Source organism: Sipha flava, unplaced genomic scaffold (genome assembly GCF_003268045.1).
Source record: "Sipha flava isolate LNK unplaced genomic scaffold, YSA_version1 273_pilon_pilon, whole genome shotgun sequence".
NCBI classification, from domain to species: domain Eukaryota; kingdom Metazoa; phylum Arthropoda; class Insecta; order Hemiptera; family Aphididae; genus Sipha; species Sipha flava.
The window spans coordinates 1-15,536 of record NW_020272938.1 but is presented as its reverse complement, the minus strand read 5'-3'; the positions used below and the strand labels follow the sequence as shown (position 1 = coordinate 15,536).

Genomic DNA, 15,536 nt, shown 5'->3' with positions numbered 1-15,536 from the left:
TTTCGATAGCGAAAATTTATAAACATACTGAAAAAAATTATTTTGACATTTACAGAATTTAATTTCAGTTATCCGTTTGCGACTTATTACCGTTTAAATATTCGTTCAATTTACTGCTACTGGGCAATTTATCAAACCCAACAGTAAAACTAGAAGTCAAAACGGAATGATATCTCAGTTTAACAATACCCATAACGGTCATAATCGATAATAACTGTGATATTATTGCTATTAACAAGTCACATAAATAATTTGATACTAATTTTTGGAAAAATGAATAAATTTGAATATTTTCTCCTTGGATATTTTGACCAATTACCTGATACCCAGGACCCTGACCTACCCTCTCGCTGGCCCTCATTGAATTTCTGATTTCGGGATATTTATTACAGCTAAATTTGTCTGTTATTTAGTTATTTTTTATTTAAAGGTACTATTTACAACTTAACTAAAACATATTCAAAATAACTACCTATACTGACGTATGTGCTTTTTACTAAGCTTTTAAAAACTAAAGTAACTAAAACTAAAATTAACAAAACGTATTTTTCTCATCAGACATAATTATATTATATCTGATATCTGTAATATCTTTTGTTTTTCACCACTGAATATTTCTACTCAATACCTTTCCTTTTTCATCCTTCGCTAAAAAGCTCTTGTTTCAGATTTCGGAATTCAGTCCATTTTTTACTTTATCATCTGGAAACTAACCACTTTTTATCAAATTTGTTTTATATTAAAATTACTTATTTTTTTTTTTTTGTTGTCGAATTATACTTATATTTTTATCGTTTTTTATTTAATGTGATTTTTCTATAGATTGAGACAGCTTCTAGTTAAAATTTTTGTTTGTACACTAAAAATGTAACTCTTAGTTTTTTACTCAATAGAAGTTGGATAGGACTATAGGTACTGCAGTTTTCTAATTAAAGTATTTATCCTCTACCCATGGGATATTAAACTATTCATATTAAGGTCAAGTCTTTATTGTACTTTTTATCACAGAATAAATGAAATCAGAATGGTTACTTCTAAATATAAGCAAAATTCAGCCACCATATTTTTGGAGTACTAATTTCTTCATATTAAAAGTGATAACATTTATTCTGTAATTGTTTAGAAAACATTGACATGCATGTGTTTCATAGTTCATTGTATTGACTCAATAAATATTGTGTATTAAACCTTGTTAATTTCTAAATAAAAAAATTTCGTATTTATTGTACATCAAAAAAAATTATTTATTTATTTACAATACAATGGAAGGAGTGAAGTTTGCTGTAAAAATTCAATGAAAATTACTATTGGCATAGTTCTATCACAGAATAAATTTAAATTATTCCGTTTTACAATATTACTAGTGGCAAACTGGCATATATTTAATGAATTTTAATATTGAATTGAAATATAAAATTAATTTTCAATAATTTTATGTAAATGCTACAATACAAGAGCAGCTGTAATTAAGTAAATTATCAGTCTATGTGTTAGGTGGTCACGCTGTTGGAACTCCAAAACAATGGCCCGATGATTTTTGAAGTCCCTTATGTTCCCTATGTAAAATCTTATCATTGACCATTCTGATTTCATTTATTCTGTGTTTCTATATTACCATTGATTATGGATATTATATATTATATATTACTATCTATAATCAATGATATTACTTATATTATTTTTCTATTAGTCCCTCCTTTTAAAAAAGCTAAATATTCAACCCGTCAAACCGTTTACCAAATAATTTATTTTGTGATCTGAATCTATCCGTCATTAAACGATTCGAATGTTCTTTGCTATCGAAATTTTTCATAGTATTGTGTATAAGGAAGATTCTTCATTACACTGTGATTCTGTGGTAGCAAATACGATTTTTGGTATTTTTGGTATTTGGTAATAATTGCGACCTGGTTACTGATAATAGCAGTAGACACAGTTAGTGGTTATGAACCATCACCAGCGCTCCGGTCCCGGTGATGATTTGTTTATTGTTATCGTTGACGTAAACAAATAAAAGTGACGCTTTGCGTTGTAGTTTTTGTTTTCGTGGCAAATTGAAAACAACAGCAGCTAATTATTCCAGAGTTAATTATCGTACCACGGATATTTGTTATCTGTCGTTCGTCTCAAGAACAACGGATATTATTTTTGTACTCGTGTTCTCGATTTCATGTAAGTTATTTTGCATTGACTATAAACCTATCCATTTGCACTGGAGAACTGACATATTTTGTGCAATATATTATTTGGGACATTTTTTTCAGAACCAATTAGTTACATCGATCATTGTTTACGAATGCATACTTTATTAACAATTGTGTAGTATTGTGCTCTTGTTCGCAGTATCTCAAGAAAACAACAATTATGAGGAACTCTCGTACAAATAAACCAAAGGAGACCAGCAAGCAGAAGAAGGAAAGGAAGAGGGAATTTTTGGAGAACAAAAAAAATGTCGTTTCAGTTGTCTTACCCACTCTGACTGTCATATTCGCACTCATCACACTGTTCATCTACTTAAAGGTGCATCCAAATGCATTGAACTTCATGGCTTCTGAGAAACCACTTTAAACAATGCATATTTTATTTCTTTTCCGTTCTCTTCTGTTATATATATATATATGTATAATCATTCCAAAATTTGAATTTCATTATTTTATTTATTTTGTTCATCTAATAATATGTTCTGTGATCTGTTGTGTGCTTACATGTAAAATGCATGATTCAAATATTAACATTTAGACGCTATGTAAACGTTAAATGCGTAAATTCTGTTTTTATAATTCATTAAACAAATTTATTAAATTATGCAATAATTAGTTGTTTAATTAGACCAGTCTGTTTTATTTCATCTATGAGTAATATCGAAGATAATTGAATACCTACCTGTTTTGATATTTACATAAAAATGTATTTAACCTTGTTTACATTTAATAGAAATTATATTCATTATAATTATTTTATATTTTAATCTTTAATTACAATTACTTAAAGTTTGTTGTTTTGTAAATTTTTGTTTTTATTCATATATTAGTTTTCCTTTAATCTTTAATTATTTTACTTATTTTAACAATACACAGAATTTTTGATATTTTCAAAATGCTGAAATCCTTAACATATAAATAAAATACACAGTAAGTAATAGGAATATATAATTGATGAAGTAAACATGTTAGTTTAATTTAAATTAGAATATCTAACATGATAAATATCAACAGAACATATAGTTTTTTAAAAATTACTACAAAGAATCTTAGTCTCATTAGAAAATGTTAAGAACTGTTTGTTAAATTTTTGATCAACAATGTAACTGCACTAAATATATTTTTTGTGTAAATTTATTTTTTGAATGTTTACATTAAAGAAAAATAAAATATTTATTTTGAATGAACTAAAGGACTTAGAAATAATTTAGTAATGTTGGTGTGATAAAAAAGTTAATTTGTAATTTATGCATAGATAATAGAAGAATTTCCTATTATCTGTGAATTGAAATCAAGCTCCATCCAACATCATCAAGAAAAAATATTTGGACTATTTTCCTTCATACAATTATGTCCTTGCAACACTAATCTATTGTGATTTGTGATATTACCCCAGAATAGAATAGAAAATCATTGACATAATCATGAACATTAGAGTAGGTACTCCAATGTTCATGGACATAATATATTATGTCTATGAAAAAATTAAATTTAATCTATTCAATATTATTACTACAGAAAAGATTAAATCAGTTCTGTGATTTTACTACAGATATCTATGCAATTTGTGATATTATAGTAATGATTACTGATTAATCACAAGTTATATACATATATATATATATATATAGTTATATCGAATTGATAACTGATAAGCAATGTACATATCTCATTTCGTGATTCCTAGGTTAATTTAAAAATTTGCATTTCGACATTATATTTCTTATATTATTTTCGTAATGTTAAATAGCAGTGTATTTAATATGAAAATCATGTTTCAGAACATGAATATATTTTTAACAAAATAATTACCGATTTTTATTACAATAAATTACAATACTTTCATGTTATTGTAATGAATTTTTTTTAAATTAATATTTTAATGAATCATGTAACTAATGTTTTTGAATCAAAAACGTTTGATATATTTTTTTCTGGCAAATTTGTCATTCATACTGGGATGTACGTTGACTCTTTTCTTTTTGCATACAACAACATTCAAGTCAATCACTTTGCCGAAAGAGCCTAGGTTTAAGTTACTTGTGCTTGTCATATCGGCAGTGAAAAATCAAAATCGTCGAGATGCCATTAGAGAAACATGGGCTCAAGCAAAAGATGATGTCGAAGTGCGATTTGTCTCCTCACAGGACAAATTTTTGAATGCAGAAAAACTGGTACATAATGACATATTAGAGGTAGATGTGACTGACGAATACAGATTACTTAGTCTTAAATTATTGAAAGCATTTGACAATGTGCGTAGCTTAAACTTTGAATATTTGTTAAAATGTGACGATGACAGTTTTGTTGACATTCCCAAAATTATCAATGAACTAAATTTTGCTCCAAAAAATAAATTTTACTGGGGATACTTTGATGGTAATGCTCATATTAAAAGAGCTGGAAAATGGAAAGAAACGGATTGGATATTATGCGACAAATATTTACCATATGCCTTAGGAGGTGGCTATGTTTTATCTAAGGACCTTGTCATGTATATAGTTAATAATCAAGATTACTTAAGGTGAGAAATTTAATAATTTTTATTATAGATATTATGTTGTGAAAAAACATGACCTTATTCAATTTTTTTAAGACGATTATTTTTTTTAGCTTGTTTATCAGTGAAGATGTATCTGTTGGTGTTTGGTTAGCTCCGTTAAATATAACAAGAAAACATGACAGAAGATTTGATACTGAATATCGTAGTCGTGGTTGTCTTAACAATCATTTGGTAACACACAAACGCAGTCCACAAGTGATGAAACTGTATTGGTCACGTATTATTCAAACAGGAAAGATGTGCAACAAAGAATACAAAGATATAAGTTCATATGAGTATGACTGGAAAGTTATGCCATCTAAATGTTGTATGAAAAATTCCTCGTTACTTCCATAGGACATTTTTTAATATAAAAAAAGACTGGTGTTAGGTAATAAATATGATTCATTTCAAATGATTTATTTTATATCTTTACAGTAATAAAGTGTTGTTTAGTTATCTGTTTTATGAAATAAAAAAATATAACCATCTTTTTTTTATAAAAAGATAATCTTTTATTTTATTAAAAAATGAAAAAAAAATGTTTGTAGGTAATTCAATTACAAATATAACTATTGTTATTTGAAGATAATTACTTAATAATATTTGTACATGCATACATATAAAAATGTGATTATTTTCAATACAGTGTTATTTTTTCTTCCTGTCTGTAATACATTTCGGACAGTACCATTTTCCTTTGGGCTTTGTTGTTAATTTGACACATGCAAAATGGAACCATTCAATAGGACACTAAAATAATAATGATAAACACAAAATAAGATTTAAATGAATCTCAAGACCTTAATAATAAAGAAGTGACAATGAACTAAACCATTTGTAATATAATCATATTTTAATCAATTTGTCAGAATCTTACTAAATTAATATTTTATGAAAATTAAAATAAATTTATTGTAATTAATATGAAAATACTTACATCCTGATTATCACATCCTATCATTTCACCATAGGAAACTTGGTTACATAAACAATATGTAGGTTCATTTGGGTCAACTGGCATGTCTAATACTTCAGCCGAGTGTGCAACTCCAGCACCAACTAATGCACCAGTGAGCGAACCAGCCTCTACCGCAACACTGGCTACGCTATTGGTAGGATTTGTCGGATTGGCGACTACATTCACAGACGGAGTTTTTGTAGGTGCAGTATTTGTTGTTTTAGCACCTCCTAAACAATTTTAGTAAACAACAATTGTGTAATATTAATTATTAAACTATTTAAATTTAATTTAAATGAAATAAAATATAACCACATACCTTTTTTTAATTGTTTCTTTTTAGATGTTTTAGTAATGGTCTCCTCTTCACTTGATGCACTTTTCTTTTTAGTTTCTTTATCTTTAGTTTTTTTACGTCCTCCTAAAAACAAATACTTTAATAATTATTTAATCATAAAAACAAAAAAGGAACCTACGTTTTTGTGAATTTTCTTCAACATTCCTTGTAGCATTGATGGCTTTATCTTGAATTTCTGCTTCAAATCGTGCTAAATCCGAATCTAATTTTCTAATATGTTTATCGACCTGAACGTTTACAAGAAAATTATGTGAAAAAGTTCTAGAATTATTTTTGTTGTTTAATATTAAATTACCAGTTCATATGTTTGTATAGCCAATTGAACTTTATCATCGCCATACTCTTTTGCTTTGTCAAACTGACGTTGAATGCTTGTCATGGTTTCATTTTTTTTTTCTACTGAATAACCTTTGACATTGGACAAATAATCATCGGCCAGTTTATCGATGCTGCGCATTAGCTCCTGAGCTCTTGAATCCAGATCTCGCATCAAGGTAAAGTTCCGTTGTAATTCTACGGGAAGATTCTCTAAACCTAACCATAACAAGAATATTAAGTATTTTAATATGACCCAAGATATCAGTAGGTTACTTACTATCCAGATAGTGTTCTAAATATAGCGCCGAAGTCATCGTTTCAAAGTTATTTCAAATAATGATGAACATAACGGGACGGAGGAATGCAAAAAAAAGATACTGAAAGAAACGTTAACTGTAAACAACGGACTTGAATTTGTTATATATTTTTTTATCAGCTTTTTAAATACGAAATTTGCCTCATAAATTTCTGCTGTTGATATCACAAGATTAGAACGATAACGTACGATCGTAGATTACGTTACCACTAACCTACCCATTGTGAAATCTGGTAACACTGCGTACGAGTCACTACATCGAAATTCACTCGAAGTCAACGCTCCACCAAAAACAATATTATTAATGTCAGGGGTGGCCAACATGTCTATGTACACGAGCCACATGTATTAATAAGATTATATTAAGAGTCAAATTATTTAATCGGTACTTCTATACTACAAAAGTAATTAAGAAAGCTAACAGTTGATAAACATATATATATATATATAAATAATTAAGTCAAAATATTGTTAAAATTTCACTAATGATCATCTCACAGAATTACTAAGAACTACTCTTATATCAATTTAACCAGATCTTAAGAAGCTTACTAAAAAAGTGGACATGAAAAAAATACCACGCAAACAAATTTAACTTGATGTTTAATTTTTTAATTTATTATTCATATAAATAAATTTTTTTTTTGTTTATTAATCTGTACACTATAGCCTCGTATTTATGCAATAAATTTTTTTTTTTTATAAATGTATACAAAAAAATTAAAATATTTTGGTTTTTGTAAATAAGACCGCGAGCCGCATACGACTATGACGAGGGCCGCATGCGGCTCGCGAGCCGCAATTTGGCCACCCCTGTTAATGTCAACAGTATTTATAAATTGTGGCAACACATTTTATGCCGCAGTCTTTTGATTCCGGTCCTTATCATTTTTCGGACAACTGTTCCCAACTCTATTTGTGAGTTATTGGATTAGAACATATTTATTGTAGAGGGGCGTTTGGATAACATTTCTCCACAAGTCTGATAAAACTAGGGCTATCTCAAGGTTTTTCGGGGCCAGGGGTAAATTAATTTGGGGGCCCTTCGACCATAATAATAAGATATGATAAACAAAATACTCACTGAGAATAACAAAATTCTTGTAAATGTATTTTTCAAAACCTTAACCAATCCAGCTCATTTAAATTCATGTACTGCATACTTACATAATATAATTGAATATTATTCATATTATTTATAATTTAATTGTTCAATGTCATCAAACAAGTCGCTACACGCTCACACGCGCACAACTTTAGTCAGTGCATTTTTTAACTAGTTAACTAGGCGACACAAATGTCGCCCAGTGATTATTCTCTATCGACAATATTTTGAAAGATTGGGCAAAATAAAGCGAAAAAACGTGTAATACTGTAATCGTACTATGGTAATACATTGACTATTTTGAGAAAAACATTTTTTTTCACCCAGTGAAAATTTCTTAAAAAATGCACTGACTTTAATCGCCGACACGCAGTGTGTAAAATTGTTCAATGTAATCGAGGCTTTATTATTAATTATTATACATCAAGACTTTATGGGGCCCCCTAAAAAATATTTCAACAATGGGGGCTGGGGCAAAATGGTCCCATTACCCTCCTTCCATTTGAATGGCCATGGATAAAACTACGCGTTATTCAAATTTGACAGTATAATTAGATTAATAAAATAAAAGTATTAATAAACTATAGTATTATAGTCTTTGTAGTAGGTATTTATAGTTTGTATTAATTGTACATGTTATATAATAGTAAAATATATAAAAAAGGTTTTATAAGAAAAAAAATTATTAAAATATAAAAATTATTATATTTTTTTGATTTTTAAAATGTAACAATTACATCAATATAATTTAGGGGTCGGGAACCTGCGGTTCCGGAGCTGCATGCGGCTCTTTGGATAAATATCAATATATCGAGATCCGTAAAATATAAATTTTATTATGCCTACGTTATTAAAGTGATAATTAAAGACCCGATTTATATGTTTTTACATATCATTACTTAGTCTATGCAGTTGTATGAGATTAAAAAATGTGGAGGATTCATTCAATTCTGAGCTTATAGAAATTTTTTTTTTGCATATTTGAGAATTTATCATAGGTTAGGGAATATTTAGCTCATTTAGCATTTTTTAGAATATTTGAGTTTTGTTTCATTGTTGGAGATTGTACAAACTGTTATCTGTAAACTAACCAATATACCTGGTGAAACGAGTAACATAATAAAAATACTAAAGTGTCTCAATTATGTTAAAAAAATAAAGGTTACCAAATGTTAGTAAAAGTTGGGAACATTTTATGTGGAAACAATGAAAATCTCCCAGAATATTTTATACCTAATGTAGTTGTTTACATGAAGTTTGCACCTCTAATATCTGTTGATGTTGAATGTTCATTTAGTCTCTATAAACAAATTTTAAGCAATAGAAGAACTAACATGAGTACAGATATTATGTAAAATATATTATTGTTAATTCATATAGTAAAATTTAAATAATATTTCAAGTTTATTTTTTATTCTTCAGAAAGTAAATATTTACCATTGTATGCACCAAAGAAATATTGTTTTTTTTTATACATATATATATACCTATATTGCTATTTTATATCTTGTATTAAATTATTATTATTTAAGAATTACTTTTTGTTAACCAATTTTTTTTTGTTTTATTTTATTTTAATATACATATGATTATTTGTTATTTTTTAATATTGTGACAATAGTGTTAATACAACATTTAATTAAAATAAGTATACCAAATATAGATTGATTATATAAATATAAATATGATTGGTGAAAAATTCAATAATTTTAATCGAAACTTTGACTGGTTGCCATTTAGTCAGATTTGATTTTAAAACTATGGTAAAAAGGACCAAATCGACTTAAAAAAATTCGGTCTATCCGAATTTGGTATTCAAAACACATGTTGCCATTTAAAAAAATGCAAGTTGTATTGCGCATGCGCACACGGAAAGATCTAAAAATGTAAAAATCATTAAAAAATGTGTATTTATGTATTCCCTATCCCCTCCTGAAAACCGCATATTAATCCGATGTCACTGGACAGAATTATTTATTGTTACCTTTAAAAGGAAACACACTATATATATATATATATATATATATATATAGTAATAATAATAAGATATTCCGCTGTCGACAACTACTGTTCGTGATAGAGCTAATGGCTAAAAACGTCACAGAATAACAGTTTTCCGATCTGCAGTCATCACTTGTATTTTCCTTAGCTTGTGATGAATCATGCGACGTTAAAAACATCGCGCAACTCACTTTAATGAGACGATATGTTTCGTCTACGGGTGTTCATGAAGAATTACTGGGTTTTCTACCACTCAAAGGCCAAACTCAAGGAGAGGACATTTGCGCTGCAATTACAGAATTTTGTAAAGAGAAAGAAATCAATTTAGATAAGCTGATATCTCTTTGCATCAAATATGATTGGTAAATATAAAGGATTTGTTACTCTTTTTGGCCAAAATGTGAAACATGAACTATTATCTTTTCATTGTATTGTTCATCAAGAAGCTTTATGTGTTCAAACATTTCCAGTTAAAATTAACCAAGTTATATCACTAGTTGTGAAAATTACTAACAAAATCATAGCTTCAGCTCTGAACCATGGACAGTTTCGTGCATTACTTGATGAAGTTAATGCTCGATACAAGGATCTTCTAATGTTCAGTAATGTACGTTGGTTATCGAGAGGGGCTGTTTTGAAGAGCTTTACAGATTGTTTCGAACCCATAAAAGATTATTTAACGAATAAAGACATAAATTACCCTGAATTTTACGATGATATGTGGCTACAAAAATTGTATTTTTCTGTAGATTTGACTTCATTCCTAAATCACTTAAATAAAAAGCTTCAAGTTAAGGGAAATACAGCACATACGCTACTGGAAACTGTTCTTTCTTTCTTTCAACAACTTCAACTTTTTTCAGAAGATATTGACAGCGGAAATCCTGATCATTTTGAATCTTTAAAAGAGTACACCGAAAGCTCAGGTTATGTTATTGATTTGAAGATTTTCAAAAATATAAATTCACGTTAAATTTCTTGACATCATCACTCACACCGGTGACTGGACAAATTCATTTTCCATCGTTTTCATCTGTTGAGAAAAGACTATTTTTATTGGAATTAATATTACTAAAAACTAAAGACCTTCAAAATTTGAGAATTTGAAAACGGATATTGAAAATCTGGAAAGGGAAAAAGGAATTTTAGCTGCGAACCATAAATGGACGGAACTCGCTAAATTTCAAAAAGAAGAGAAAGTTATATTTGACGTATGGAACAGTCTTCCGGAAGTTTCAGCCAATTAAAAATGGTTGCTTTCGGAATTTTGACCATTTTTGGATCTACTTACATTTTGAGCAAACATTTTCAATTATGAACTTTATTAAGAATAAATTAAGAAATCAACTGAATGATATCAGCCTTAATGTTTGTTTGAAGTTGAAAACTACAGATTACTCTCCAGAATTGAATAAGCTGTCCGGAGAATTTCAGTGTCAAAAATCCCACCAATATTAAGTAGATACGTTTATTTGTATGTTATTGTGTTTAATTAAATAATATTATATTTGTATAAACATTAATAATAATAATGAATTAATGAAATAAAGTTTTTCCATATTGTCTACATTTAAGACGTATTATTATGTTTTTATTGCCTACCAATTTTTCAATGAAATAATAATACTATTTTTATTTTAATAATATTTACTAATAAAGTAATAATTTATACACCACAATTAAAAAAAAAAAAGTTGTTCAAACCTGTGCAGCTCCCTGGATATTATAGTTTTGTAATTTTTTAAAAAAATGGCTCTTTCCTTTGAAAAGGTTCCCGCCCCTAATATAATTTATTATAACTATTTCTGTAACAATGAAGTAATACAAATTAAATTAATTTAAGCGCTCTTTTGTTATCCTTGATCACATTCAAGTTTATAATTGGTGGAGGAGATAAAAATTTCATTCTACAGTTGCTGAAGTGGCTGGTATTCAGGGGCGGACCTATGGGAGGTTTGGGAGGTCAGCTGACCCAAACTTTTTTCTCATTATTATTTGATCCCTATTTTGATTTTTGACATAACTTCATCAAATTATCTAACATTTTTAATTTAATAGAAATTCGCAATATTTCAACGATGGGTGTAATAGTTTGAAAATATTTTCCATAGGCTTCATATGAAGTGGTGTTTATTTGAAAAAATATTTATACGTTTATAAATACTTATTATACTAATATAACGATCACTAATACTGCTATCTGATATAATATGTATCATGTCCAGCTGTTTATTTTTGGATGGATTCGTCAACCCACAATTAATTCATCTATTTTTTTTATAATCTTCGAGATTATTATCTAAAGTACGCAATAGTGTGCATTAAAATTTGTTATGATGATTTTTACTCTAAAATCATTCTAGAGTGATTTATTTACAATCTAAGAGTGTATGTTTTATGCCATAGCAGTCGATTTTTTTCCCGTCAAGTGCTAACCTAACGGTATTGTAAAATACATTGTCGTTGTCATAGATAATAGAAGAATGGATAGGCCAATCATATATTAACAATACAAGGGGTCGCGGTCCGGAATGTGGATGAGAGATAGACTGCTTTTATATAGTGCACTCACTTTAGCAAGGGGTTTTATCATTAGTTTTATTTCATAATGATAATAGAAGATATCTATGATGATAACAAATATTTTTATTGTTAACGCATTTTATTTTAAAATTATTTAACATTTTTACAAATTGAAGTATTCCCGATTCTGTACGAATTATCATTTGTCTTCAAGCTATGGTTCGTACTTGCATTGTTTGTCATGTATCCTCTAAAGATAATACAGGCAACGTATCATTTCATTTGTGAGTATTCAGTGGCGGATTTAAGGGGGGGCCGAAGGTCCTCGCCCCCCCCCCATTGGCATAAGTTAGGTTTTATTATTTTTTATTATTAATTTTTATAATTTTATCTTTTATATTGTTTTGATCAAACACATTATATTATAATTTAAGAAATATTATCATTACATATATTTTATATTTTTATTATATTATCATTATATAAGAAATTCTCCCAAACATATTACTATTACTTTTATTATGCGGGTATAAAGGCATTTCGCCTTAACGCAGACGGCAGACCGGCTATTTTTGCCATGTATCGTTCCTACTGGCCATCGCTATCTATCTATCTATTATATTAAAATAATTCCCCGACCGGTGATTGGTCGGAAAAATTTTTAAATCCCGCGGACGCTTTTTCCTTTTTCCGTCGACCGTTTCCCGTAGACTTTTGTCTCCTCTTTCCATTTCAGCGGTCCGTTCGATTTTCCGACTCACCGTTTTCCCGATGCGACCGGATGAAAATCCAAGATGTCCGACCATTAAGCACCAGCCCAATCGGAGCGTTCTGTACCTGTGCCTCTCGCGCCGCCGTGACGTTTCGCCCGCACGTGACATCACCGATCGGTCTTCCGTCTACCTTATGTCCCCGTCGAACGGTTTAAATGCCCAAATCTTTCTCGTAATTTCCAACTCGTTAGGATGGCAGGTTGTAGGCATAGGTCCCGATAGGTCCAGGTTCAATTCCGAGCCATCGCCGCCCGGCTTCTTTGCAGGATTATACGCTGCCGCCGTTGACTTGTACGGGCGTCGTTTCCGCTCCCGTGGAATCTGTTTTTGTTTTCCGTCCGTCGCGTCTGATTTTCGCCGCCGCCGTTTGTTATCAACCACCGCCGCCGTGTCTTATCGACGGGAGTGTTGATCCCGCTCGCGGTTTCTTTTCTATTTATTTTCCGCCGTCCGTCAAGTCCGTTTTTTTCTTTTCGTTTCAAACTTTTTTTTGTGAAATCGTTTTCATCGCTTCAATCGTATTATTTAATACATGTTATTACATATTCGATTTGTTTTACCGAAAATTATTTATCCGTTTTTCTTTACTCATGTTGATTTGATGTGTAACGTTATTGTTGAACGCTTACACACAGCTGTGAAACGAAGAAAACATCATAATACGTTTAAAATATAGTTTGTTTTTTTATCAGCGTTAAGTACGTTCAATACGATTTGTTTTGCCAAACGATATAGGGAGATAGCTGTTGTTTGATTTATTTATACTTTTTTTGAATGGAAAGGAATTGAATTCAAAGGGTCTTCGGTGCTAACGATACTGTTCAAAACGTTCACAGCTATAAAACAACGAGTACTCGGTATATATTACATTTTGAAATTTTTTCGTTCCACCGCTTATTGAATGTTATTTTTTTCGGTTTTAGTTATGAGTGTTACAACATCAGTCGTTACACTTGGACGAAAGGAAATTAAAACTTTTGTGATGTAATGTAAATAAGAAAACCCGGTAAGTTTTACCTTTTTTCTTTCCACTGTACATGTTTTTAAAATTTGTTGATTACATAAATTTTTATTCGTCTTACCAAAAAATAAAAAGCAACGTGATTGACATCAATGATATTTTTATAAACACAATCGGATATAAAAAGTATATATACAATACTTTTTAGAATTCTGTAGTTCACACCTATGTTCATTAGGTCTATCGTTCGACTACGATTTAATCGTGTCTTTATATTACGTTAAATGATTGGAAATTTGTTTTTTTTAAACATGTTAAATACATTCAAATTGATTTATTTTTCTAATTCGTTATGAAATAAATTTACTGAGTATGTTGGTTCTCTACCTTTTTTGTAAATTATCTTTTTCGTACTACATTACATTTTACATTAATTACTATTCGTTTTTCCAAAATATATTAGAACAGAGCTTTTGTTTTACCGAGAAATATGAGGAGATATAGGTAATCGGATGTTTTCATTACATACACCTGCAATGTATGTAATATATTATATTATATATTGATACAATATATAAAATATATTTTGTTTACCAGATTGATTTGATGTGAAATGCTGTAATGATATTATAAAATGCACACACAGCTATAAAATAATGAAAAAAACATGGTATGTATTATATTTTAAAATAATATATTTGTTTTAGTAAATGAGTCTTATAGTATTTTTTTGTAAATCATTTTTTTATTACTTCAAACAGTTATAAAAATTAAAAATCAAATTATATGCAATACTTTTTATAATTCTATTGTTGACGCATATGTTTATTAAGTCCATCGTTCGACTGTGAATCAATTGTGATTTTTACCTCCTACATACTATATGCTTTAAATGTGTTTTTAATATATTTATTAATTACACATTTATTTTTATATGTTTTACTAAAAAATATTAGAAGATATCTATTGGATGTTTTCATTGATATTGTGTCTTTAAATCATGTTATATTATTATATATTTGTTTTAAATACATGCGATTTGATTTATATTTCCACATTATATAGGGAGATGTCTGTTGTATGTTTTCATTAAACATTTTCTTTGTTAAGGAATAATGCAGTTACTACTTCGGTACTAATGATTAACTAATAAAAACAAACACAACTATAAACTAAAGAAAACATGGTATGCCATGCATTTTTCAACTCATTCTTTCAATTATGTATGTTGAATGTTATATTTTCGGTTTGTATAAATAAGTCTTATAGTATCAGTTTTTACACTTGGATGAAAGGAAATGAATATAAATTAAAACTTATGTGATATTATAAGGATAATAGTAAACCCAGTATGTTTTAGCATTAATGTAAATTATTTTCTTTGTATAATATATGCTTTGAATGTGTTTTTAAAACTTATTAATTACATTCATTTTTTTTTTTTGATTTACCATAAAATATTAGGGGAGAGCTATGG

At 28.8% G+C, this 15,536-nt stretch overlaps 4 protein-coding genes and 1 long non-coding RNA gene across 8 annotated transcripts; 4 read left to right on the top strand and 1 right to left on the bottom strand.

The window, feature by feature from the left end:
- Positions 1-1,994: 1,994 nt before the first annotated feature.
- On the top strand, positions 1,995-2,830 carry LOC112685331 (single-pass membrane and coiled-coil domain-containing protein 4). Of its 3 annotated transcripts, none has more exons than XM_025557180.1 (2): positions 1,995-2,172; positions 2,265-2,830. In XM_025557180.1, the coding sequence occupies exon 2, from the start codon at positions 2,365-2,367 to the stop codon at positions 2,566-2,568; it is 204 nt and encodes a 67-aa protein (XP_025412965.1). In that variant the 5' UTR covers positions 1,995-2,172; positions 2,265-2,364; the 3' UTR covers positions 2,569-2,830. The 3 variants fall into 3 exon arrangements, with proteins under 3 accessions (XP_025412965.1, XP_025412964.1, XP_025412963.1); XM_025557179.1 differs by having other exon boundaries at positions 1,996-2,172; positions 2,324-2,830; XM_025557178.1 differs by having other exon boundaries at positions 1,997-2,172; positions 2,344-2,830.
- A 1,184-nt stretch (positions 2,831-4,014) lies between these two features.
- Positions 4,015-5,202, top strand: LOC112685322 (beta-1,3-galactosyltransferase 6). Its single transcript, XM_025557165.1, has 2 exons — positions 4,015-4,725; positions 4,815-5,202. The coding sequence occupies exons 1-2, from the start codon at positions 4,100-4,102 to the stop codon at positions 5,098-5,100; spliced, it is 912 nt and encodes a 303-aa protein (XP_025412950.1). The 5' UTR covers positions 4,015-4,099; the 3' UTR covers positions 5,101-5,202.
- A 131-nt stretch (positions 5,203-5,333) lies between these two features.
- Positions 5,334-6,854, bottom strand: LOC112685323 (inhibitor of growth protein 5). Its single transcript, XM_025557166.1, has 6 exons — positions 6,658-6,854; positions 6,358-6,596; positions 6,181-6,289; positions 6,024-6,125; positions 5,684-5,934; positions 5,334-5,496 (listed from the first exon to the last, which is right to left on the bottom strand). The coding sequence occupies exons 1-6, from the start codon at positions 6,692-6,694 to the stop codon at positions 5,395-5,397; spliced, it is 840 nt and encodes a 279-aa protein (XP_025412951.1). The 5' UTR covers positions 6,695-6,854; the 3' UTR covers positions 5,334-5,394.
- A 3,303-nt stretch (positions 6,855-10,157) lies between these two features.
- On the top strand, positions 10,158-10,775 carry LOC112685313 (general transcription factor II-I repeat domain-containing protein 2B-like). The gene has a single exon (XM_025557151.1). The coding sequence runs from the start codon at positions 10,158-10,160 to the stop codon at positions 10,773-10,775; it is 618 nt and encodes a 205-aa protein (XP_025412936.1).
- Positions 10,776-13,265: 2,490 nt separating this feature from the next.
- Positions 13,266-15,456, top strand: LOC112685332. Of its 2 annotated transcripts, none has more exons than XR_003148782.1 (4): positions 13,266-13,955; positions 14,022-14,104; positions 14,657-14,729; positions 15,125-15,456. It is a non-coding gene; the product is annotated as an uncharacterized LOC112685332 (long non-coding RNA). The 2 variants fall into 2 exon arrangements; XR_003148783.1 differs by having other exon boundaries at positions 15,170-15,455.
- The last annotated feature ends 80 nt before the right edge of the window (positions 15,457-15,536 follow it).